Raw genomic sequence first — 26,028 nt, 5'->3', positions numbered from 1 at the left:
TCCAACTGGCAAGGGAGGACATGGAACCAAGGAGCCACGTAGAAGAGTTGTAATCTAGACCACCGAACCTGAGACCAAATCAAGACCAAGACCAGTCAAGACCAGCACCTCGCGCTACATGACACAATAAAATTAAGTTTACCTATCAAAATTGCTTCTCAAATTGATGTGAAAGATCCACAATCCTATAAAAACACCTAGATATTAAGTTCTTAGAGGTGAAATAAATTTAGGCAGCATCAGTTCAAACTCTTCTTCATTCCGATTTGCTTTCATCTCTGTGCCACAATACACAGAGCTCTCTGCCGTTAGCTGACAAAAGGTCAACCAGCCCCCCCACTTTTATGAAATCAAACAAAATCAGTGTCAAACATTAGTGCCATGTTTGTGCTGGTTTGTGCTGCAAAAATTTTCGTTTGTGCCGCTATCATTTTAAAGAAAGTTGGATTTCATAAAAGTTGGGGGGCTGGTTGACCTTTTGACCTTTACACTTTCATTAATATCTTCAAAGCCAAAGCAGCACAAACAAAAAATTTTGCTGCACAAATCAACACAAATGTAGCTGAATTGATTGACACCCATTTTCTCTGATATGAAGAACGTGCGGGGTTGGTTGACTTTGGATGACCTCTGGAAACATTTCTTTATATCTTTAAAATGATAGCGGCACAAACGAAAATTTTTGCTGCACAAACGTAGCACAAACGTTTGACACCAATTTTGTCTAATTTGAAGAAGGTGGGGGGCCAACTTCACTCAAGTTAATTCAGCGCATGAGTGACAACTTTTTTTCATTGCAGATGCAACATGTGTGTCTCTGTAGAGCTAGCTTTGCTAGCATCACGTCCACAGATCTTACCTTTCTTTAAGCTTTCCTTCCAAGTGACGCTAAAAGTTGGACGAAGTCCCCACCGTCTGTGAAAGCGAAGCGCTGCTGGTTTTACATGTCGATTTATGCAGCTATTATATTACTGACGATCAGACAGACATCTTCTCCCGCTCAGAGGAAACCACTGCGCATGTCTGGAGCTCCGCGTGCGTGTAAAGGTGGAGGCGATGGGTGACAACAGACACTAAGTCACGTTATTGCTCGGATTTTACGGCGCCACCTTAAGACCCTGAACTTCACATTTTAACGGAAAAAAAGAGCAACGCGACTTGGATGTAACGAGTAACGGGACGGTTTAGTAGAAATGTAGTGAAGTAGAAAGTACAGATACTTACTGTAAAATGTAGTGGAGTAAAAGTAGAAAGTATCCATTATTAAATCTACTTAAGTAAAGTACAGATACACGAAAATTGTACTTAAGTACAGTAACGAAGTACTTATACTTCGTTACTTCCCACCACTGCATATCTGTGATTTTACTGCTGCAAAATAAAACGGGCTTTCTAAAGTCCTAGATTGACAAAACATCAACACTGTTCAGGTCCCAATGTGACATGTCGCCCCCTATTGGGACCTTTCCGGTACAGCTCTCATTCGCTTGCCCAATTTAGTCTCCCCCTGTCAGCTCTGTGGAATGTGCGATGCACATTATGCAGACACCGAGAGAAGGTCCAACCTGCGGTCACTAGAAACGCTCCGCTCCGCTTGCAGAAAGCGCTCTTCTGTCTTCGCCCTGAACATACTCGGTAAGAAGCCTCTTGTTTCCCTCATCGTCCTTAGGAAAGCATTTGGAAAGTTGGAGTTGGGGGGGAAATGTTGTGTGAGTGCAGAACTGTTTCCGATTCTATTTTTACATGTGAGCCTTGGCAGCGCTGGGAACAGAGCAGGCTGCAGCTGTTCCAGCACAGCTAAATCAGCTTTCTCTGACACTTCACTGTGTAGGACAGTGGTTCCCAAACTTTTTCTTCTGCGTCCCCCCAGTGGTTTCCAAACATTTTCTGCGCCCCCCCTATGGATTACAAATGGCTGTCTGGTTGAAACGATGCGTGTGGGGGCGGAGGGGGGATAAACTTTTTGGGGGGCAAAATGAATGTACGTAGGTGAAAATAGACACCAACATCGGTAGCCTACAAGGTACTTATTAAGCTAAAGGTGCTGTATTGATGTTAGCTAGTCATCTTTTAGCTAACATTACCTGCATCCAGCAGCTTCACTCAACTCAGTCTGTTAGTTTGGAGGGAAAAACTGTGAAAAGTTCTTTGTGTTTTGCTGGTTTGCTGCCGTGATTCTAACACACCTGTAGCTCCGCCCAGCAGCAGCAGGTCTCCTTCACAGGTGGAAACCCAGCGCGAGCGTCGTAGCGCTCATGTTGCGTTTAAAGGCGGCTCGGAAAAACAGGTTACAACATGTTAACAACTGATTAAACAGTTTTAGCTGCTGATAAAAGTGACAGAGGACACAAATATGGGAAGTGTGGAAGCCTCTACTGTATCAAATTTACATAGGAATAACAGAGAGTTGGCCATTCTAAGGTAAAAACCCAGCGCATACAGCGTTCATGTTTTGTTTTGTTTTTTTCATCCAGACGGCTTCCGCGCCCCCCCTGCAATGACACGGCGCCCCCCTAGGGGGCGCGCCCCACAGTTTGGGAACCTCTGGTGTAGGAGCACATGATGGGATGGTTCAGCTCAGCAGAGATTCATCCAAAAATAATTATGCTTCATGAAGATTTTATCAGTAAATTATCCCAGAATAAAGAACATGAACAGTAAACCTTCAGTCTGTACCCTGTACCTGCTACATAACTCACTTGTTGTGTTTTTATGTTCGGATTAGAAATTTTCCTGAAGTATAAAATCCACACTTTTGTTAGTTAATTCTGGGGATTTAGGCAGGTTCGAACAGACACAAATATCTCTTCCACTTGCACATCTGCTCCAGAAGTGTCCGGAGGCAAAGTTTTCTCGTGCTTTGCTACATGGTGGGTTTGCTAGCTGACCAGAAGATGGAGTCCAGCATCAGCACCAGTAAAGAAGTGGTCAGTTACTGTCAACCTTATATTTATGCAGTTCTCTCACCTTTTTTGCAGTCCTGTCCTGGTCCTCTGGCTGAAGCTCCATCACGATGTCTACACCTGACCCAACCTCCTTCCTCACCATGCTGCCCACATTAACCTCATCCACTCCAGAGGTTCCAGCTGTGGAGGTCAATGCCACCTCCTGCCAGCAGTGGGAGCAGGTCCATCACATGCTGTTCCATCTGGGGAACCTGTCCCTGCTGCTGGGCCTGCTCATTCCCACCACCCTGGGGCTGCACATGATTCTGCTGCGCCTCCTCCTGATGACAGGTCAGCCCCCCTACACCCCCCAAACCTCCTCTGAAGGCATTTCACTGATGATAATGGTGCATCAGACACAGCAGAGAGCTGTACCTATCATAATATTACACTTCACAATATTTAGACTTTAATTCAAAGTATACTGGGCAACATAACACTGAGATGATCTCAGCAAAGTTGTGTTGAGGTTTTACATTTTTTCAATATGTTGTTTAAAAGTTTTATTCTACTGTTGACTCACCACCAGAGCTGAGGCCTTAAAAGGCTCTAGCTGAGTCAGTTCCACTCTGGAGAATAAGGGGGGGGGGGGTGGCATGGAAAAAGCTTCTCCACTTTGTTTATCTTTGCCTGGATTGACTGGAGACAGGAAACAGCAAGAAATATGGGAAATTGAGTGTTTTTTCATTTTCACCTAGTAAGGACTAGCAGAGCTTTGCTGGATTCAAGATGAATAAAAATGAAATAATAAATTTTGAAATGGTAATGTTGCCAATGCGACTTCAGTGAACCGGATCATCATGTCACAGGATTAGTGCATCTTTTTTCTCTTTTTTAAAGAGAAAAAAAAGAAACAGGACAAGAGTCCTGAACAGTGCTTGGGTATTTGTAGTGCTTGTTGATATAATAGAGAAAAAAAGAAGATGATGTTAAAATTACTACATTATTACTACTAAAGAGAAAGAAAACAGCAACTAATAATAAAGTAATAACAATATTAGTGATAATTACTTAATTGAAGCTGTCTGCCCACCACCAGAGATCAGAGGGTGCAGCTCAGTGAACCCAGACCACAACCGAACCAAACCACCGGTCCAGATGTCCCCACTCAGCCCAAAGAATGATAGGTCCACCTTGTAGGCTGTGCTTTAAAACCTTTGATACTCTGTATATCCCTAATCTTGTGTAATGCAGTTGAAAGAAAGACATGGCAAAATGGGATGTGATCCCAGTTTAGACCATACTTACCCTATTCTTTGTGTATTAGAGAGGTTTTCTTTTCTTTTTTTATTTTGTTTAACGCAGTAAAAAAAATTACTGCATCTGATGGAGCTGCAGGCGAGATTAAAGTGTTTGTCTCAAAGTATGAGACCAAACAAAAAGTGGGAAATGTCTGTACACTATGTTAGCATACAGACATTCACATTCAAAGCTACACCAAAATTATGACTGAGCTCAAGTTAAAGCTTTTAATTATACTTTAATCAATAACTCAACATGGTAGCAAGAAAAAGATGAAATAAAAAGGTCACGTTTGACTTGATTTGAAATGTTTACTTAGGCTGTTCTCCCTGTTTCACATTAAAATGACTAATCATGTATGAACTTGCCTTTATTTTTATGAGTCCATACAGCTATCGTTCTCCAGAAATATCACTCTGTTGTAAAAAAATGTCTTTGTTTCTGCCTCATTTCCCTTTAATTTTTAAAAATCTGGTAGTCAAAGAAGAGAGTTGGATTAAATGGTTCAATTCCAGCTGTATTCTCTTTATTTTTCTGATTGTTTTCAATCTGTTCAATAAGTAGAAGAAGAGCACCTGCTGCCTCTTGTGTTTACGAGGCTCAGTACTGCCCCCTATCAGAGAGGCACGGTACTTTCTGCCTCACCCTGCAAATTTTTACTGCTCATTTAAGACGGGTCAGAAAGACTAATTTGTCTCTCACATTCATTAAATAGACAGACAGCAGAACCTCTGCTTATATGAAACATGTAAATAAACATGTTTTATAAATATATTGGCAATATTGGGACAGCACCAATAAGCATTCGGCAACAAACTGTTCATTTGCTTTTTTGTGACACAGCGCCACCAAGGGTGAAGCACAGCACTGCACTGCCTCACCCTGGTCTTCTAATGTATTTCTAACAGGCAATGCATAAATTCAGCGATTTTTGACCATAAAAATATTGACATATTACCAATAAAAAAATATTTAAAGAAATATCAAGTGTAAAAATGTATTTTTTGTCATAATTGTTAGAATCTATTTTACTTCTCATGCACCTATTTAACTTGTAAGGATTACAGGTGAGGCACTGCCTGACCTTCCTCCCCTGACTGCACATCACTGGTTTTGAGAGGCAGTGGTTCATTCGTACCTGATGAATTTGTCTGATTTAAATGAACAAAGACCTGCTTTAGGCAACGTAAGGTCTTGTGATTTATGATCCTAAAGGTTCACAAATGTTTAATGTCCTGGAGTACAAAAGGAAGTAATCTAGGAAAGATGAAAAGGAAATATTATACAGCATGTTTGTAAGATTCCCAAAACAAACACGTCAACAAGATTTTAGCTCTAAGAGACTTTATAAAGCTGGATGACCAAATCAAAGACGAATTTGGTCAGATTGTTCAATTATATTTATCTATTCGTATTTCACATACATTTTTTTCCACATTTTATCATCCATCCATCCATCCATTTTCTATACATCCTTGTCACTAGTGGGGTTGGGAGGATTACTCACAACAACTCACAGTTCCAGGAAAACAATGTCTCTGCCATCATTGGTGGCGATGCTAACTAGCCTGGCCTTCATGGCTGGTTATGTTGTGGTGAACCAGCTGTAGCTCAGCAGAGATCATGGTGGAGGGTGTGAGTAGTGCATACACAAGGGTGATACCTTCTTTCTGTCTCTGATTGGTTGTTTCTGACCAGGAGTGGTGTATTTCTTCAGATGGCAGGGAGGAGGCAGAGGAGCTTGATTTTTTTTCTCAGATTCTGTCTCATATTATCCTGTCAGGATGCAGTGACGATTTTAATAAATATATAAAAATATATTGCTTATAAAGTGACATATTGAAATAGAAGAGAAATGTATTTAATTCCATGAACATTACTTACCATTACAGTACACCTTTAACCAGTTCTTCTTAAATAAGCAGCATACCAATGAAGGTTAGTGGAATTGCCTCATTCATCTCTTCCATTGCATTGGGTTGAGATGAGCTGCACAGAATAATTTTATTATGAGTTGCATGCAGAGGTTAATTGGCTGGACCTGCACTCCTTTATTTGCTTCATTGTTTGCTTTATTTTGACAGGATGCAGTCTTTTCATTGCTTGGGCCACTTTGTATCGTTGCAACCTTGATGTGATGGTTTGGAACGTGGTGTTCTTGGTGGTCAACTTCATGCACTTATTCTTTCTCCTATATAAGCGCAGGCCGGTGAGTTCTGCATCACCATGCTCTATGCTCTCTCTTCATCATATTGTTACCATTACTTCTTACAGTTGGGAAATAAAATATTAATACTGAAGCACAGTCTTTAGTTTTTCCATCACTACCTAAGCTAATGGTCACCATGTCCTCTGACATTTGACCCATTTGTATGCTAAGAATCTTCAGGCAGCATCAGGACTCACTGTTCAAGTAATGGATCTCCATCAAGTCACTAGAATGAGACCAAGATTCATAGCAAGATGCAAAGAAACCTTCTTTTGCCCTCAGCTGTATTATCTAGTCACTGTCTCTCAAATTGGTTTTTACAAGCAATATACCCAAGAAAGCTTTTTTGTTTTCATTAATGATTATTTTAAGTAATTGTAGTTTATTATAAGGATGAATTGGGGGTGTGAATGTGCTCTTTCAGATTAAGATCGACAGGGAGCTGCGGGCTGTCTACAAGCGGATGTTTGAGCCTCTCCATGTGCAGGAGGCTTTGTTTCAGAGGCTCACAGGACAGTTTTGCACCATCCAGACTCTGAAGAAAGGCCAAGCATATGCTGCTGAGGACAAGACCTCTGTAGATGAACGCCTCAGTATCCTGCTCAAAGGAAAGTAAGTTATGTTTGCAGCATGGCTAGCTACAGTCTTTCACACTTCCTGACTGAAGCATAATCTGAATAATCATGGCTCCTGGCAGAAAACTATAGCATCCATACTTACCTTAACTACTTGAGGTTTTTTAGTTTCATTTATAAATATTTATGGGATCAAAAAAGTTTGCTCCTTTATGCATCTACCGGTCAGTAGGAAGGCTAAGTCTTCAAGGTTTTACCAATAGTAACACTTATTGACGATTGTTGTCAGTAGTTTATAAAATTGATAAGAATTGTTAATTGAATGTTTTTGGCACAGGATGAAGGTGTCATATCGAGGTCATTTCCTCCACAACATCTATACCAACTCATTCATTGATTCTCCGGAGTTCAGGTCTACTGAGATGCACAGAGGGGAGAAGTTCCAGGTAAAAAGCAGAAAGTCAAAGAAAACATAAATATGCATATACACCAGCCTATGACATCATGATCTACTCAAGCCTAGACTGAGTAACTGTCTGTGTTGTAACCAGATAAGCTCTAACCTCCCAGTGCATGGACTAGTTTAGGGTCTTGCAAGAAACCAAAATGCAGTAATGGACAGTAAGTCCATTAAATACTGGTAGTAGTAAAGTGGGGCCTCCAGGGATAGGATTAGCTTGCTCAATAAATCCCACAAAGAATTGTCTGATTTGAGGTCTGCAGAATTTCGAAGCCAAAATTCAAGTTATAGTATAAGTTGAGGGCATGGCAGAGGCACAGGGGGAAAGCATACCACCTAAGTACAGAGACCTTTGTCCTCTACTCGGCCATCAGAGGTCCGACTTCTGGCCAAGAGTCCCAGCCTCTTGACCATTACCTAATGTCTTCCCTCTCTCTCTCATAATCCACTCTCCTGACTACTCACTGTCAAATACAGGCCAGTAGAGGCAAGAAAATCCTTTAAAAAATTAAGTTTGCTGTAATTTTTCTTGCCTGACAGTCTCATTCCCCAACCAGCCCACCATTTTCCAATACACTGGTTCAGTTCTGATGTTCATGTGGGCACTGTAGATGCTTACAGTACCAACTTTGGAAATGAGTGAAAATTGTATTGATGTGTTCTTACTGATAGGTGACAATAGTGGCAGAAGAGAACTGCAAGTTCCTGTGTTGGTCTCGAGAACGGCTCACTTACTTCCTAGAATCAGACACTTTCCTGAATGAGGTGTTCAAGTACCTCATCGGCAAGGACATCACCAACAAACTGTACACTCTAAATGATCCCACACTCAGCGATAAGGTGAGGATAACTTTGTAAAGACACAACAATGTTTTCTTACTGATTGTGTTACCAGAACTTTGCTGCTGGTGGTGGTTGTGTTCCAGGCAGTGAAAAAGATGGATCGTCAGCCCAGCCTGTGCTCTCAGCTTTCTATGATGCAGATGAGGAACAGCATGGCGAGCACTAGTGACACAGATGATGTTCTTAACCAGATCCTACGAGGAGGATCTGCTGGATCATCTCTCCGTAAGTGTCACTATCCCTTCACTTCAATACTATTTTGTGGTTATTTAAATGGCCATAAGTTCTGCCTGTAATGTGCCTGAAGATCTAAGGTAACAGTAGATTACTGGACTTCTCTAGAATTTATAGTATCCTTAGAAAGAGTTTGGGCTCATTCTTACACTCTGCCACAAGTTCATGTTGAGAAAATTAAAAAAGGAGGATGGACGATGGATTAACCCTTGTGAAAAATAAATATACAAAGTATATAACATTTTAACATATTTGAGCATACTTGAAGCCACACTAATCATCATTGTGCTTGAGTGTGCTATTATCAGAAGTACACTTTTTAGTTACTTATCAATGTCTTATTATTCTGCTTTGCCACTTTGTACATTACATGCTTCATACACACTACAGTACTGCAGAACACAGAAAGATCAGTTACCATACACTGTACAATTAAAAAAAATGCATTGTGTATTCAGTATATTCACATTTTTCAAGAGTACATTGCCAATATACTATCACAGAATTATACAAACTGTCTATATATTAAAAGTTTACAGGCAACATGCTTATGAAAATTAGCACAATAAAAAATAGATGCACTTTAGAGGAAATGTGAAAAATATTTCATCAAAAAGAGTATTGTTTTAATTAAATGTCACAGTATTCCAGTATTACTCCAGACTAACTGACATTTCTAGTTTCAGTGAGAGTCAATGACCTAACATTTCCATTCACTGGACCACCGCACTTAACAGGAACCTACAAAAAAGAACAATAGAGCAATTAAACAGAGAAAGCATTTGTCAGAATCAGAATAAGAAGAATTTTATAGTCATTGTCAGAAAGACAACAAAATTGCAGTTCCAGTACAACCATCCATTACACAACAACACAAGGGGGGTGGGGGTGATGGGACGGGGGATAGTTGGCTGAGGCCTCGCAGCCCAACAGGTGCCTCCCTTGCAGAGAAAATAGGACAAATAAGAAAAACATCAGGTAAGGAGAGGAAAAAAAACACCTGTCTCACACTCTGCTCTTTGCAGGGCAGAGCTTGAGATGAAGAAAAAAAACCTCGGGACATAAGCAACATATAAACACATATAGACAAAACAAGTCGGGTACGAGGAGGAGGTGTGACGTGCTTATGGGTCTCATGTGAGTTATGTGTGTATCAGACCATGAACCCTAACTGAAGCACGCGATTGTCTGCGATTGTCTGTGAGCATGATGTCAGAGTTCACCACCAGCTTATCAGTTCAGGGCCCACAGATGTTCTCAGGGAGGGGGGCAGCAGAACAGAGTCTTCTTTAGACATAACAACCAGGGGAGGATAGCTGGCCAGCCAAGGCCAGCCCTGGGTCCAGATTCCGATAGCAGAAATTTGTTTAGGTCAGGCTGACATCAGTTTACTGCTTTCCTTGAAAGTCTCGCTGGTGCTTCTCAGTGGCAAATCCAAACAGCCAAATGTAGGGTATTCCGCCTGATCCGAGTGAACAACATTCTCCAAGGTCACACCATATCCATTCTGACAGGCACGTGCAGAGGGGGAGCGAGGGGGGCTTGAGAACCTGCCCCTTTTGCTCCTTGCCCCCAAGTGCCCTTTTGGTCAATTTGTTTTTCTTTTTTTTTTGTATTATTATTTCCTAAGCCCTCTTCTGACACATAATAACATGTACTAAAATTATTTGTTCTTTTGTTGGGGGTTATTTGTACAACATAATAAGCCGGTCAGGTCACCTTGTTACCTTTGACCTTTTGCCAGTGATGCATGATGCAGTTGCCTCTCGCACAGTGAGATAAAGCGGCTAACTGGAGCTCAACGTAGCGAACGTTCCAGATTACAGATCAGTTTTTGATTAATTAAAAAAAAAAGTTTTTGGTGAACAAAGTGGAGTAGACTTGCTACTTGTCAGATGACAGAAAATTTTGAAGTATCGTTTCTGCTTCAGCGGTTTAAACAGAGAGGTAATGAAATACCACAGACACTGACAGGCCTCTGCGTCTGCTTTTCTCTGAAGAACTACTGAGCGGGAGGAGACAGGTGAGGAAAAACTGTTCTTATCTATTGATTCAGTATTTTTTATCATACAGACATTAGGCTGTTGTTGTTATGCTATTAGCTAGCTGCTAGCTAACAACTTTGCTAGCAAAGCAAAATAACTGAAAAGCTTCTTCCCTGAATCGTTAATGATATCAGTCATTCTTCAGTATCGCTTATGCAATGGGGCATATCGCCGTCCAAAACCGACCATCTCCATAATGGATATATGTTGTCTAATTTCCTTTGCTGCATAATTTACATTCGATTTATTCTGGCGTTAGGTAAATGTGTCTTGAAGGAGAATAGCACTTAAATAAAAATCCAACAAGGATATTCATTTAGAATTAAAAATAACTCACCCTGAATTACCATGATAGATATAATGTATGTAATAAAAGTGTGTCATTAATTAAGGGGAAAAAACTCAATCCAGACTTTATGTAAGTTTAGGGTCTGGTTCACAGAGTATGAAGTTAATTTTTTCCCCAATTAATTCAATAAAAAAAAAAAAAAACTAACCTCAGTTAAGTAAAATTAAATTGTAATCAAAACTTTTGGAATTGTAATGATTTCTTTTTTTAAAACAAAAAGTTTTGTTTAAAAAAACTTTTAAAAAAATTAAATAACTTATTTTTGTCTCGTGAACTTAAAAAGTTATTTGCCAAACAAACCTTTATTTGCACACATCAGAAATCTTTTTTTGTTGCTATTTTGGGCCCTGCCCCTGACGTCATGTGAGAATCACAAGCAAAACTTTGAGTCACAAACAAAAACTTAAGAAAAGATTTATGACAAGCGCATATAAATTTGTTTTGCAAATAATTTTTTCACTTCATGAGACAAAAATGTGTGATTTTAATTTAACAAAGTTTTTTTAAGCAAAACTCAGTATTCCTTTCTCATGTTGACATGCATTAACAATTAAAGTTTTGTTTTTGTTTCTTTTTTTCTGCAGTTCCACCTTAAAGTTTGATGCAGCTCTGCTTTCCTGAATGGACCATCTTCATCTCCACTGCAAGTGTAGAAAACAGGCAGCTCTTTTTTATAGATTACAGTCACTAAAAGGTTGCATTGGGCCCTTGTTTATATTTTTAATAGTGTAATTCTGTAAAGACAAATTATGTCTGGTGGTCCAGCTCTGATTTACATATCTTGCTAAATTGCAGGTTTGAATATTACAATACTTTCCTATAACAAAGTAGACCTGCAGAAAGAAATTACTAATAAAACATTTTACATATGCATAGTTGTATGCTCTATATAGAGATTTTCCTTAGCTTTGATTGTATATCTCACAATTTTGTAATTTATCAATGTTTATTAAACTCTGAAAGCTGAATGACTTTGTTAATATTCTGTTCTAGAAGGCGGTTAGATGTGCCCTTTTTTTTTTTTTTTTTTTTTGAGCACCTGCCCCTTTAGTGGTCTCTGCACGGCCCTGCATTCTGAGTCCGAGATCCGCTGCCCGGCCTCGGTCCTGTTCCAGGATCGTTCCCAGTCTGCGGCTCAGCTCCCGTATCATCTCAGTCTGAGTGTTGATCGCTCTGCAGATTACATCAACCGGACCCGGCAGCCATGAAGTGGCCAAAACTGCAGCTGGCATCTTCCGAAATTTCGATAAGCCAGGTATGCGCCATCTCCAATAAGCAGAAAACCTGTTATCGTGAATCCAATCATGTACACATCTTCAACATCCTCGACTGACAGCATCATCAGACACACGGTCTTCCACTTCCATGTAGAATCCATCATATATCCAGCGAAGAATGTCCCGTTGGGACATGAGGGTTCCCCTTTACCCGGTTTTCCAGTGGAAAAAATTGTATCAATTGCGTTGAGAGAACCGCGGTGAAGTTAGTTTCAAATTGGATATTCGAGCTCCGCGGAGTAAGGGGCATTTAGCTCAAGGTTGATCCAATTTATGAACGCTACTGTCGGCCAGCGGTTCTCCACCGCTCCCGGCCACATCGCCCGAAGGTTCACTTAGGGACTATCAACAAATTACCGAACCAAACACTTTTGTCAAACAAATGTTAATAAATCCCTTGAATTGAAACCAACTAACTAATTGTCAGTGCTAATTCATGCTTTTACATGAGCCAAAATAGCATCTATAAAATTTTAAAGTCATATACAATATTTTCAATAATTTTAATATTAAATAATATAATGTTTTCTTCAATAGCTTCCAGGTCTTGTGACCTATTGACCCAGAACCAGTGTGAAATTGTTCTAGTATCCTGTATAGATGAGGCACAGTCATTTGTTTCCTATTTTAACAATTTGTTTTTATTTTTTAGGAATTTTTTTGTCAAAATTTAGAGATGAGTCACTCTCATTTTTTCCCCATTTTAGATCTTAATCCATTTTTTACATAATTTAAATTTACAAATTAAAAAATATGATTTGTGTTTAATAGCTTAAATTTCATGTGACCCACTGACAAGGAATAAAAAGGGCTAAATAGAATAAAAATGAGTGTGCCCCACCTATCCAGTCTAGTAGAATAATTTCACATTGATTTTGAGTTAATAAGACCCAATTAACTTATGGGTCTTATGACCCATAAGCTATTGAAGAAAAACCAGCCTGCCGGCCGGCCGGCCATCCGCAGTCGGGTTGCGGGGTCAGCAGAGGCCCAGACTTCCCTCTCCCCAGCCACTTGTTCCAGCTCCTCCAGAGGAATCCCAAGGCATTCCCAGGCCAGCCGAGAAACATCGTCCCTCCAGCGTGTCCTGGGTCTTCCTGTGGGCCTCCTCCTGATGGGACGTGCCCAAAAGACCTCACTAAGGAGGCGTCAAGGAGGCATCTTAACCTGATGCCTGACCCACCTCAGCTGGCTCCTCTCGAAGTGAAAAATCAGCGGCTCTACTCTCCAGTGGTGGGAAGTAACGAAGTACAAGTACTTCGCTACTGTACTTAAGTACAATTTTCATGTATCTGTACTTTACTTAAGTAGATTTAATAATGGATACTTTCTACTTTTACTCCACTACATTTTACAGTAAGTATCTGTACTTTCTACTTCACTACATTTCTACTAAACCGTCCCGTTACTCGTTACATCTAAGTCGCGTTGCTCTTTTTGTCCGTTAAAATGTGAAGTTCAGGGTCTTAAGGTGGCGCCGTAAAATCCAAGCATAACGTGACTTAGTGTCTGTTGTCACCCATCGCCTCCACCTTTACTCGCACGCGGAGCTCCAGACATGCGCAGTGGTTTCCTCTGAGCGGGAGAAGATGTCTAATCGTTAGTAATATAATAGCGCTGCATAAATCATAAGATATGGCGACATGTAAAATAAGCAGCGCTTCGCTTTCACAGACGGTGGGGACTTCGTCCAACTTTTAGCGTCACTTGGAAGGAAAGCTTAAAGAAAGGTAAGATCTGTGGACGTGATGCTAGCAAAGCTAGCTCTACAGAGACACACATGTTGCATCTGTGATGAAAAAAAGTTGTCACTAATTGCGATGTTTCAGTTGTGGTTTCTGACATGGGCAATATGGGCAACCGCCCAGGGTGTTATTTTTCTAGGGATGGCAGGAGACCTCTGCGGATTGTAGCACAGCGATGAAAGCAAAACAGAATGAAATGAGTTTTAATTGATTCTGGTTAAATATATTTCAGCTCTAAGTATTTAACATCTAGGTGTTTTTATGGGAATGTGGATCTTTCAGATCAATCTGAGAACCAATTTTGATAGGTAAACTTAATTTTATTGTGTCACGTAGCACAGGGCGCTGGTCTTGGTCTCGGGTTCGGTGGTCTTGACTACAACTCTGCTGCGTGGCTCCTTGGTTGCATGTCTTCCCCCCACACCTTCTTTCCATCCCCTTTCTGTTGGATTTCTTTCTAAATAAATGTCACTAATAAAGTTCATGCTATGTTAGGACAGGAGACAAGATGTTTCCATCCCTGAAATTATGATTCATAAAATCACATATCCAAGTCTAAACTGTTACAGAGAATAAACACAATAAGGACATGTTTAATCTGTGGTAGTGTTCATTAAAATGGCACATTTCTGATATATTAAAATTAAATACGATCAGTACACTTAATGTTATTAGTGATTAGGTTATGTATTCAGCAAGTACTTTTACTTTTAATACTTAAGTATTTTTAAAAGCCAGTACTTTTTTACTTTTACTTAAGTAAAATGTTAATGTGGTACTTTGACTTTTATTTGAGTACATTTTTGACTGTGTATTTGTACTTTTACTTAAGTACATTTTTTGAGTTCTTTCTCCACCACTGCTACTCTCAGTCCCTCCTGGATGACTGAGCTTGTCATCCTATCACTAAGGGAGAGCCCAGATATCTCATGGAAAAAACAAATTTTGGCCGCTTGTGTTTGTGATTTTGTTCTTTCAGTCAAGACCTTTAAGCCTATGCCATAGATGAAGGTAGGGACATAGACCGACTGGCAAATCGAGACCTTTGCTTTTCGATCCAGCTCTCTTCACCATGACAGACTGGTACAACGCCCACTTTACTGCACCAATCCTTCTATTGATCTCCCGTTTCATTTTGCCCTCATTCTTGATGTTATGGATTCTGTATTTTCCTCCATCTCTCTTAGCCTCTTAACACGCTGCAGCATACATAACCATGTTTACATGTGACTGCTGGCAGTCACATGTAAACAGACTTAAACTGATTAGAGTACCGTTTAGGGAGGGTCCAGATTGCAGAGATGAATAAAAAGCTAAACTTGCTACAATCTTTGCCTCACTTGGCCCAACGCCTGACGGTGAATGTAACATCAGAAGCATGAAGTTCCATTTGGATGATAAGTATGGCTTGTGGAATTTGATCATCTTTTAGCATTAAAGTTTGTTTTTATATATAACCAAATCTCATTATTTCTCAAGGTCATTTACAATGAGTGGTTCTGGTCGGGTCTTGAAACTGGTTAACGGACATGGGTGGTGAACAGAGACAGAAATGAATGAACTCCAACAGTGAACAAGATCCTAAGATGTTTAAACTCCTCCTGTCATAAAGTGGTTTTGGTGAGGTGAGGAGATGACGCTGAGACTCAGGTAAGATGAGGAATAAGATGAATTTAATGATGATTTTGCTCGGTAACAGTCCAGGAAACAGGCGGCACAGCAGACAGACAAGCACACAGCTAATCGCCGGTAGCACTGAAAACAAAGACCGAAAAAACTGGAGCTGACACTGACACAGGACTTAACCAATGACACAGGACTTAACCAATACTACAGGGACGACGGACAGAACAAACGCAGACAGCATACGCTTGACCATAAACAAGGACCTGACGAAGAACATAGACAACATGGGGGATTAAATACACACAGAGGTAATCAAGGGAACGAGACACACCTGGGAACAATCAACGGGAAGGACAGGACAGAGACTCACAGGGAACAGGACTACACACAAAATAAACTCAAAAATAACACACAGAAACACGGATCGTGACACCTCCACTTGGGTCAGGACAATCTTCCCTGACCCAAATAAGGCGCTCTACCCTTTTCCAGCTCAAGACCATGGCCTTGGATCTGGAGGTACTGATCCTCCTCATCTGCATCCTGCTCCAGTAAAGCTGTAGATCACGACCCGATGAAGCCAGTAGGGCCACATCATCTGCTAAAAGCAGAGGTGTGATCCCAAGGCCACCAAAATGGATCCCTTCAGAACCCCGGTTGTGCAGAACGTGGCCTCGGACAGAAAACCCCCAAATCAAAAAATCTAATCAAATTTTATTTATACATCACATTTCAACAACAAGGCATTTCAAAGAGCTTTACACCATAAAAACACAAAAATACAAAGTCATAGAAACACAGCCAACAACTGAAACATTACATTTTCTCACTACATATCAGATTGTTAATTAATGTTCCATTAATTAGCGCATGGCTCTCATCTCGGGTCATGCGATGAGATGAGACTATTTCTAGTTAGAACCTCTCAACCTCACACACCAGCTCAGGCTCCCACCAGAGAGGTGACCTTCATGCCCACTGATAAAAAGTCTATCACCCAGGGTCAGAAGGCCAAGGTCCCCTCCCTCGGCCTTCTAACATCCCACATTGCACCCAGCTATTTTGGCCCACAGTTGGTGAGCCCATGGGAAGGTGAACCCACTTTGGGCTGAGCCTGGCCAGACTCCATGTGTTTTGGCAAACACCAGATGCTGCCAAGGAGCACCAACTCCAGGCCTGGCTCCAGGGTGGAGCCCTGGTGACCTGCGTCCAGGTGAGGGGACACTGTATCCATTGATTGTGCTCTTCATAAAGGGTCTTTGGGCTACTCTTTGTCTGGTTCATCACCTAAGACCTCTAGGGTGACCCTACAAGGGGTATGAAGCGTCTGACAGCATAACTCCTAGAGTCACTTCAACACTCAAACCCTTTCATCACGATAAGGTGGCAGCCTATGGAGGTGAAGAGAAAATAGGAAATATATATTTTAAATATAAAATTGCCTAAAAAATAATAAAATGGGTCAAAATGAATTAAAAATGAGCGTACCTCATTGCTCCAGGCTACTAAAACAATTTTACACTGATTTCGAGTAATTGGGTCAGTTTAGTGAGAACTCCTGCCCTCGTTCTCACATAACACCAGTTTTAAAGTCCCTACACTGGCTCCCTGTAGCTCAAAGAATAGACTTTAAAATACTGTTGTTAGTTTATAAATCACTCAACGGTTTAGCACCACAATACCTTAAAGATCTGCTGTTGTACCAACCTTCCAGACCCCTCCGGTTTTCTGGTTCTGCTCTGCATCCAGAACCAGAACCAAACGAGGAGAAGCAGCATTCAGTTTCTATGCACCACAAATTTGGAACAAGCTTCCAGAAAACTGTAAAACAGCTGAAACACTGAGAGCCTTTAAATCTCGACTAAAAACCTGTTTAGTTGTATTTGAAACGTAATCAATTACGAATTTAATGACAGCTCTTAACTTAATGTAATGTTTTGATTGTTGATTCTATGTTGCATGACTCTGTGTTTTTGTGTTTTTATTACATAAAGCACTTTGAAATGCCTTGCTGCTAAAATGTGCTGTACAAATAAAATTTGATTGATGACCTAGAAGCTAATATAAAAATACCTAAATTATAAAAAGGACTCAAATCGAATATAAATGAGTGTGCCTCATCTATACAGACTGGTAGAACAATTTCACACTGGTTCTGGGTCAATGGGTCACAAGACCTGGATGGAAGCTATTGAGGAAAATACTAAATTTTGACCAAAAAAATTCGTAAAAAATGGAAAATGGCTTAAAATGGAAAACAAATGTATGTGCCTGTGGAGAACCGCTGGCCGACATTAGCGTTCATAAATTGGATCAACCTTGAGCTAAACGCCGCTTACTCCGCGGAGCTCGAATATCCAACTTGAAACTAACTTCACTGCGGTAGGAAGAAGTGGGAAATATCTATAAAGAGAGACGGATTCACTGTAGCACGGATGAATCTCATCGCATTTTGGACTCAATCTCAGCTGCTGAATCTCTGAAGCTGGAACTCTGGAAAACAGCCGACAGATCATTTATATTAGGCTGTACATGTTTATATGCATATGTACATATAAACATGTATCTATTCGGTATTAATCATTATTTATTTGTGTTTGTATATTTATATAAATATGTATTGATATTACTAAATAATTTATTAAATAATGAACGGCTGTGTGCTTTGTAATATGCTCATCATACATCAATATCAGAATATTCCATTCCTATTCTATTGTTATAGCCACTAAGCATATTTAAATATGCTGAACTATGTATCAGTACAATTAAAAAATACTTTAAAAATACAATTGTTTATAAATGTTGCTTTGATAGATGTTTGAATATGGTTTCCAGTAACAAAAAAGTGTGTTATGATCAATTAAATGCGCTGATACGTCATTGTGCTGCTAAACACATAACGCTGAGTGGAGTGGTGGACCGCTCCAAGATGGCCGCCCTAAATCTCGTCAGCAACAATAGGCGAGAGCGGTCGATAAGGCGTTTATTCTTATATTATGTCTATGGTGTGAGTATTGGGACAGGGTCTATGTGTTTATGTCTATGAGTTTGAAACAGTTCCTGTATTGGTCACATGACTTTCTTATAGCGATATGCACACGATCGCATGCGCCGACGCGTTGCCGGACCCATCACTGCTTCCTGTTGATCGTACCGGGAAGTTCACCTGCCTGAAAGCAGGATACCATTTCTATCCCTCTGCCTTGCTCCATCAGTCTTCTGGATCTCTAATATGACCGCTGCTCGCGTTCTAACCTCTGGAATTATCATCATCCATTCACCACACCGGACTCTGGCTGTTTCCCCCTAATGTACCACTCAGATCTATTCAAGAGTAAGTACAGTTATTCTGCTTTATCCCTCTTTGATCATCTCATTTCTGGCTGTTATTAATACCACTTTCTTTCCAGACGGAACTGTCCCCATGACCTTCCCACTCCAGAAAAACAAGAAGATCTTTTAACCTGTACAATCTGATCTTAATTTGAAAATAAATACAATTTCTTTATGTGGCTTCTCGTATATGATTCTACATGTGGGTTAGAAAATTAAACCAGAACATGCCATTTTCACTGTCTCAACTTGTTTGGAATTATAGTTGGCAGATTTTGAACGTTCAGACTTCCCCATATTGCTTCTTTGACTCAAACTTTAACTTTCATTGAATGTTATTTTTCACCTCAATATTTGAAAGAGCCTTTATTAACAATCTTCTTATGATATCAAAGTAGAATTGTCTCCATTTTCTTTCACCTGCAACAAAAGGTCTGTGGAATTATACTCGTGTTTTTGCTTCTCCATTGTCGTCATTTATTTACAAACTGCAGTATAATTAGGTCCTCCCACTGTAAGCTCATTGTAGTGTTTTTAATTTCCCCACTCAGATGATATGTAGTGTTTCTCTGACAGTTGTCCTCCTGTCCAACCTTCAGCTGTGACCGCTCCCTCAGACACAGCACTTCCATGGAAATGTTGTAAGAGCACCTCTTTATTTTCCCCCTAACTCAACTTTCTGTAACCAAACACAAACCTACTGACCTGATTAAAGTTCTTCACTTGACATCAAACATTTCAACTTCTTCATGATTAGATGACTTAACCTCTTCAAATCCGTATTTTGCCTTATTTAACAGTCTTGTCCTAACTTGTTGGGTGCTATTAACATTTTATATAGTCAGAGGTTCGTCAAAATAAGATTAATGAAAGGCTAAGGCAGGGTGAGGACTGGTAACATCTGATGTGGTCCTCTTAGTTGAAATACCCAGAGCTTCATTTCTAGGATTTAAGGCAGCCTGGTGCTGTTGCGTTGATACCTACATGTTCAAGCCTTTAGAGAATGTTGTGGTCGACTGTATGAAAAATTGCACTGAGATCAAGCATAACCAGAACAGACACAAGTCTGTTATCTGAAGCCAAGAGAATATCATTTGTAACTTTCAGAACTGCAGTTTCAGTACTTTGATGAAACCTGACTGAAAGTCTTCCAACATTTAAATGTTCTAACACTTGATTAACAACTCTTTTCTCAAGAATTTTAGATATGAAAGGGAGATTAAGCATAGGCTTGTGATTTATTAAGTCATCTTGATCAAAATAAGGTTTCTTAAGTAAAGGTTTAATTTCAGCTTAAAAGCCAGTGTGCCCATGTACTAAGGATAGGTTTATCATATCTAAAATGGAGGCTGTAATCAAAGGGAACAGTTCTTTAAATCATTTGACTGAGACAGAGTCCAACATGTTGAAGGTTTGGAAGAAGTTAAAGTTTTTGATAACTCAGAAAGCTCAACTGACTCAAAGCAGTCCAGACATATCAGTGTTGGGTATCAAAATTTGCATCAATGTTTGGCTTACATAATTATTAATAATTAATAATTTATTACTAATTAAATAATTAGTATTGTTTAGGTTTCTGTAGTTGAATCAGGGCTATATCCAAGAATCTTTGGAGTCATCAGCGAGAGAGACAGAGAGAGAAATTAATGAACATCACAAATTATTTGAAACAAGAAGACAAAGAAAGAAATGTCAGCAGAACCACAACAGCAACTAAAACCCTGCATTACTAATCAGTGTGTCCCTCCCTGCAGTGGGAGACGTCAGGAGGAAGGAGCAAAGGTGGAGGGGATCAGGTCTAGAGACACTGTTCAGATTTTGACCCACCTGCCACTTTGGAACAAAGAGTGATAAAACTCCACCATGTGCTCAGGCCTAACCTTAAGTTAAACCAAGGATGGTGGCTTGTGGCTCCACATACAGAAGCTCCTACAGTCAGTAACACATTCAGTTAAGAACCACATGTCTTCTCCATGTGTCTGCATATTGCCTGTAGTCTTAAAACAACCACACACGGCTTCTTCTGGATCCTGTAAACATCTTATACGCCAAACAGAGCAAGGCAAACAAACAACTTCATCCAAAGATTTCAATTATTTTCTTTTGGATTGAGATGACTAATAATTGTAGGATATGCTGTGGTGTTTAAATAGTGCTCAGTCGACACTAATGTACAAAATATTCCCTGTATCATTACACATGATACAGGGAATCAATTACAATTGATACAAGGCAGCATTAGTCCATGCTTTCATACTTTTACACCCATTTCTTAAAATCTGAATGTTCCAGCTGAAGCTAAGACTTTATGAGCCTGCTCTAATTGTAGCTTTTTAGCTGACAGGAGTGGCACATGGTATAGTTTTCTGCTGCTACTAAAACCTAGTGCTGCTGTCACTAGGCCTTTGATTTCAGACTTTATTAAATCATAAGTTTGTTGTTGAGAGCGTCGTCTCTTCATCCATCATCTGTTGGAGAAGCAGCATCAGAACCAGGGACATAAAAAGGCTCAACAACCTGATAAAGAAGGCTGGTTCTGTTCTGGTTCTGTTCTGGGGATGACTGTGGAACCTCTGGAGATGATGAGGCAAAAAAGGATTCTTTATAAGGTCATTAAAATTATGGACAACACTGACCATCCCCTTCATGAGACTGACTTGGAAAAATGAAATATTTTCAGTCGGAGGCTTCTTCAGATTCCGTGTAATACAGACTGCTACAGGAGATATTTCCTGCAAAACAGCCATGACTAATAACAATAGGAAGAATTAATGTGTTACAACAACATATAATTTCCCTTTGGGATCAAAAAATGATTTTATTTTGAATTTTATTTTTTTATGAGGGTGATGTGCATCAGATCATTTTAAAACGATCATTTGTGTGTCTTCTTAATTTAGACTTTAGCTTTGTTCTTAACTTGCAATATCATATTTTTTTCTGTTTTGTTAAGATTCCTAGTCTCACAGTGCATCTGATGTTCACATGTTTGTTATATAAATGTGGTGGATTAATATTGTGAAGATAATGTTGTTGTCTAAAACTAAATTAAAGATTGATAAAAGAACAAAAGAGACTAGACTGAAAAAATAGCATCTCTATTCACAAAGTCAGCCTATTTCTCATATTGTGTAAATCACAGGTGTCAAACTCCAGTCCTGGAGGACCACTGCCCTGCGACTTTTAGATGTTCCTCTGCTGCACCACCTGAATAGAATAATTAGGTCATTAGCAGGACTCTGGAGAACTGATCTACACAAGGAGGAGGTAATTAAACCATTTCATTCCAGTGTTTTGTACCTGTGGCACATCTAAAAACTGCAGGACAGCGGCCTTTGAGGACTGCTGCAAGTAAAGTTAATATTCTGAATTGTTACACAATATGTGGAAGGAGTTAAAGATTAGGTGATGGCAAAGAGGCCATCTAGCCCCAGAAACTTGGACCTCATCACCAAACACCGACATTTTTATCTGAAAACTCAATCATTTTAGGTTGAACTGTTGTTACCTAATACTGACTGGTTAAAGGTTATGTTTATAGTGGATAGTAACATTTAAGGACCACAAAAAGGAAGTCATAATAGAAACATTTAGGAAGAGAGAAGCAAATTCTAAAAACAAACATTTCAATCAGAAAAATCAAAGTATAGCTTATGTTCCGTTGGTCTTTCAGAGAGCAGGACAAAACTACAGCTCTTTATTCAGTTCACTTTTTTTTGTATATTTTTACTTGAAAACAAACCTGTTGGTCTCAGGTTGTCATTCACAATGACAGGGGTGTCAAACTCCAGTCCTCAAGGGCCGCTGTCCTGCAGTGTTTAGATGTGCCACAGGTAAAAAACAGTGGAATGAAATGGCTTAATTACCTCCTCCCTGTGTAGATCGGTTCTCCTGAGCCTTGCTAATGACCTACTTATTCTTTTCAGGTGTGGTGCAGCAGAGGCACATCTAAAAGTTGCAGGACAGCGGCCCTTGAGGACTGGAGTTTGACACCCCTGTCACTAGAGGACCCAAATTTGGGTCCTCTAGTGACAGACAGGTTTAAAGCAGCTTTCTTGAGATAACATTAATTAATATATTTGAGCCTGTATGCATAAATTCAGAATTGTACAACTGGTTCTTATTAGAAATCATTACCTTAGAGTGCTATAAAATCATTCTGCATTGAATAAAAAAGATTATAATAAAGGATTCAAGGGTCACAAATACTTAGAATAATGTCTCATAATGGAAACTACTCACTATAACCTTTGCATGCAGGTGAAAGGATGACATACATGGAAATCATATAATGTGTAATTTTCTTCCATTTTTGAGAAAAAGCTGTAAGTGTGAAACCATTATTTGCATTAGAAGGAAACAAACCATCTGATAAAAGTGAATGTGGTGAAGATGGCTTTCAAAATTTTATGTCATGCGCTACACCCAGCTCCATGAAAGAGCTCTTCATGTTGTGATGCAGACACTCCCAGAGCTGCCGAGGAGCCCTGGGGCTGATAATCAGTGGTCCTCAGTTTTGCATTTTCTAACCCCAGGTAAGAAATGTGCATTTTAATTCTTGTAATATTTATATTTCTAGAAAAATCACCTGAAACCAAATCTTCGACTAAGATGAGGCCTATAGAGGAAGGCATGGAGGACGATGTTTTTGAAGAATCCGTCTCCTCTTTCCAGCAGCACACAGCTTCCACCAAAGAAGTGTAGGGATCAGGTGAAGATCAACTAGCAGCACGAGTATTTTATCACTTCCTTTAGAGTCTGACTACTTTACTGATACCTGCCAGTACCAGTAAACAAAGAAAGTGTTCAAGTGTTCTAAGCATCCTTTATGCACAATGTTTGTTTATTAGAAAGCATGAGTTTTATTTTCCTTTGTACTTTTTGAGTGTTGTGTTGTTTACAAATTAATCTTTGCAAAAATATGTATTTTTATCAAAAATCAAGACAACTTCTTGGTTTGAAGGAATTTATGTGAAATATCAGAGAATACAAATGTTTGTCACTAGGTCTTTGTATTTAAGACTTTACTAAACCATGTATTTTAGTGTAGCTGTTTTTCCTTATGCTTCTGAGGTTTATTATATTTTGCTGTATTTCTGTTCTTTCAGCTTTGGCACCTGCTGTCATTGTTCTGTTGGCAGTCACTGTTGTAGTACGTCACATTTTGTCATCTGCCATCAACTCAGTTTTTCCCTCCTAAGTCAGATAATAGTGCCCTCTTGTGTTTATTTGATTAAATACATGACTGAATCATTTCAGAATACTGTGTTGAAGCATAACTCAGAAATGATCAGTGTCACTAACAATTGTAATTCTATGAATAAATACATGTTCAAATAATGGGGAACCTCTGAAGTTTTTTGGGTAAGTACCATGGCACGTAGTCACGAGGCTGAACACGCGCACGCTCGCGCGCGCACGCACACACACACTTTTTCTTTGTAAAACCACAGGATGGGTGGAGTTACAGATAGAAACTAGGACAAATAAAAGGCTTTATAAGAACAGTTCTCAGTCGTGCGCACAAAAAAATGTGCGGTCCCATATTTTACGCTAAAGTCGGCATGTATAAAAATTTAGTTTGCGTATATACGCACACTGTTTCGCTTGCGTGAAAATGTACGGCAGCCACTCAAACTTTTTCTGTGGACAATATCAAACCACAAAGCGTCAAAACTCACCTAAATACACTGAAATCTGATGACATTCGGTGTTATTTAGACCAAGAAGCACCAAACCGAAGTTTTTCATGATTCTATTTTATTGTTTAAACGTAAACGATGAAACTGAACCCATTTATCCACAGACAATAAGCTAACATGCACACAAAATAAAGAAAATAAAAAGTATGTGAAACCCTCGCTCAAATGTAAATAGTACTTTTCCTCCGTTTTTGTCTTATAAGGATGTAACACATTGGTCCGTGAGCTGAAGTGCATGAAATGCGGGGTAATTTCATTCTCACTAAAAGAAGAAAACGGGCTTGGATCAGCAGATTAACTCAAACCTGCTGATTAAAAATAATCAACAGGTTTGATTATTTTTAAGCTGATCAAGGTGTGTATGCAATCACACGTATAAGTAGCTGCGCAAAGGTGAGACGCGTAATTGTGGAGCTCTTTGGTTCTGATGGAGAACATCGCAAACAGAAGGATTCAGAGAGAGCGATTGATCAGAGATCATATTGATCTGATGGGAAATGATGATGGTGGTTTATGAGCGTTACCGCACGGCTCCTTCTTTAGGTTTTACTCAGAGCTCCAGGATGATCAGTCTGAGTAAAACCTAAAGAAGGAGCCGTCCGGTACCGGTACCGGTCCAGCCGCCCGCTTTGTGAATGCGCCTTATGGACATAAAGCATCTTTATTCTGTAAATGTACAACTTATACACATGATTCTACTATTTAGAATAAACGTCCACATTCCCACTCAAAGACTCTCTGTTTGTCTTTAAATCCTGGCTGAACGCGCTGCTGTTCAAAAAGGCATTTCCACGATCTCTTTATTTTTTTAATTTAGATATTTTTTCTTTACAATGTATTTTTATTTTTGTGAGGTGACATTATGTACTCTTAAAGCACCTTTTAAATAAAATATATAATTATTATTATAATTATAAATACTTTAACTGCTTCAAACAAGGATGTTGCCATGGTTATTGCTTCAAGTGTTGGTAGACTTCCGGGTATTTATACTAATTTACATTAATATGTATTTGTGGGTGGCGACAGGGCGGACCATAGACATAATATAAGGATAGACGCCTCATGCCCCGCTGTCGCCTATTGTCGCTGACGAGATTTAGGGCGGCCATCTTGGAGCGGTATACCACTCTACTCGGTCCTATGTGTTTAACAGGCACAGTGACGGATCAGCGCATTTAATCGATCATAACACGCTTTTTTGTTACTGGAAACCTTATTCAAACAGCTATCAAAGCTACATTTATAAACAATTGTATTATTTAAGTATGTTATTTAAGTTATTTAAGTATTTAAATATGCTTAGTGGCTAAAACAATAGAATAGGAATGGAATATTCTGATATTGATGTATAAAGAGCATATTACAAAGCACACAGCCGTTCATAATTTATTTAATAAATTATTTAGTAATATCAATACATATTTAAATAACTATACA

General features: G+C 39.5%; 1 protein-coding gene across 3 annotated transcripts; it reads left to right on the top strand.

Annotated features, from left to right (window-relative positions):
- The first annotated feature begins 1,454 nt into the window (after positions 1-1,454).
- Positions 1,455-24,226, top strand: popdc1 (popeye domain cAMP effector 1). Of its 3 annotated transcripts, none has more exons than XM_088013836.1 (8): positions 1,455-1,635; positions 2,979-3,236; positions 6,272-6,396; positions 6,821-7,008; positions 7,309-7,417; positions 8,104-8,271; positions 8,358-8,499; positions 12,082-12,482. In XM_088013836.1, the coding sequence occupies exons 2-8, from the start codon at positions 3,014-3,016 to the stop codon at positions 12,108-12,110; spliced, it is 984 nt and encodes a 327-aa protein (XP_087869962.1). In that variant the 5' UTR covers positions 1,455-1,635; positions 2,979-3,013; the 3' UTR covers positions 12,111-12,482. The 3 variants fall into 3 exon arrangements, with proteins under 3 accessions (XP_087869962.1, XP_087869963.1, XP_087869961.1); XM_088013837.1 differs by lacking the exon at positions 12,082-12,482 and adding an exon at positions 11,487-12,075 and having other exon boundaries at positions 1,456-1,635; XM_088013835.1 differs by lacking the exon at positions 12,082-12,482 and adding an exon at positions 23,466-24,226 and having other exon boundaries at positions 1,458-1,635.
- The last annotated feature ends 1,802 nt before the right edge of the window (positions 24,227-26,028 follow it).

Source organism: Poecilia mexicana, unplaced genomic scaffold, assembly GCF_051168715.1.
Source record: "Poecilia mexicana isolate PSO_F unplaced genomic scaffold, ASM5116871v1 scaffold_16, whole genome shotgun sequence".
NCBI lineage: Eukaryota > Metazoa > Chordata > Actinopteri > Cyprinodontiformes > Poeciliidae > Poecilia > Poecilia mexicana.
Note: the sequence above shows the minus strand (reverse complement) of the source record. Positions and strands in the feature narration are given on the sequence as shown.

Excerpts from the sequence above, each read along its gene's own strand:
- popdc1 (XM_088013835.1), top strand. The coding sequence starts at position 3,014 with ATGTCTACACCTGACCCAACCTCCTTCCTCACCATGCTGCCCACATTA. Across the intron at positions 7,418-8,103 it reads ACAGAGGGGAGAAGTTCCAG|GTGACAATAGTGGCAGAAGA; the intron begins GTAAAAAGCAGA and ends TCTTACTGATAG. Across the intron at positions 8,272-8,357 it reads ATCCCACACTCAGCGATAAG|GCAGTGAAAAAGATGGATCG; the intron begins GTGAGGATAACT and ends GTTGTGTTCCAG.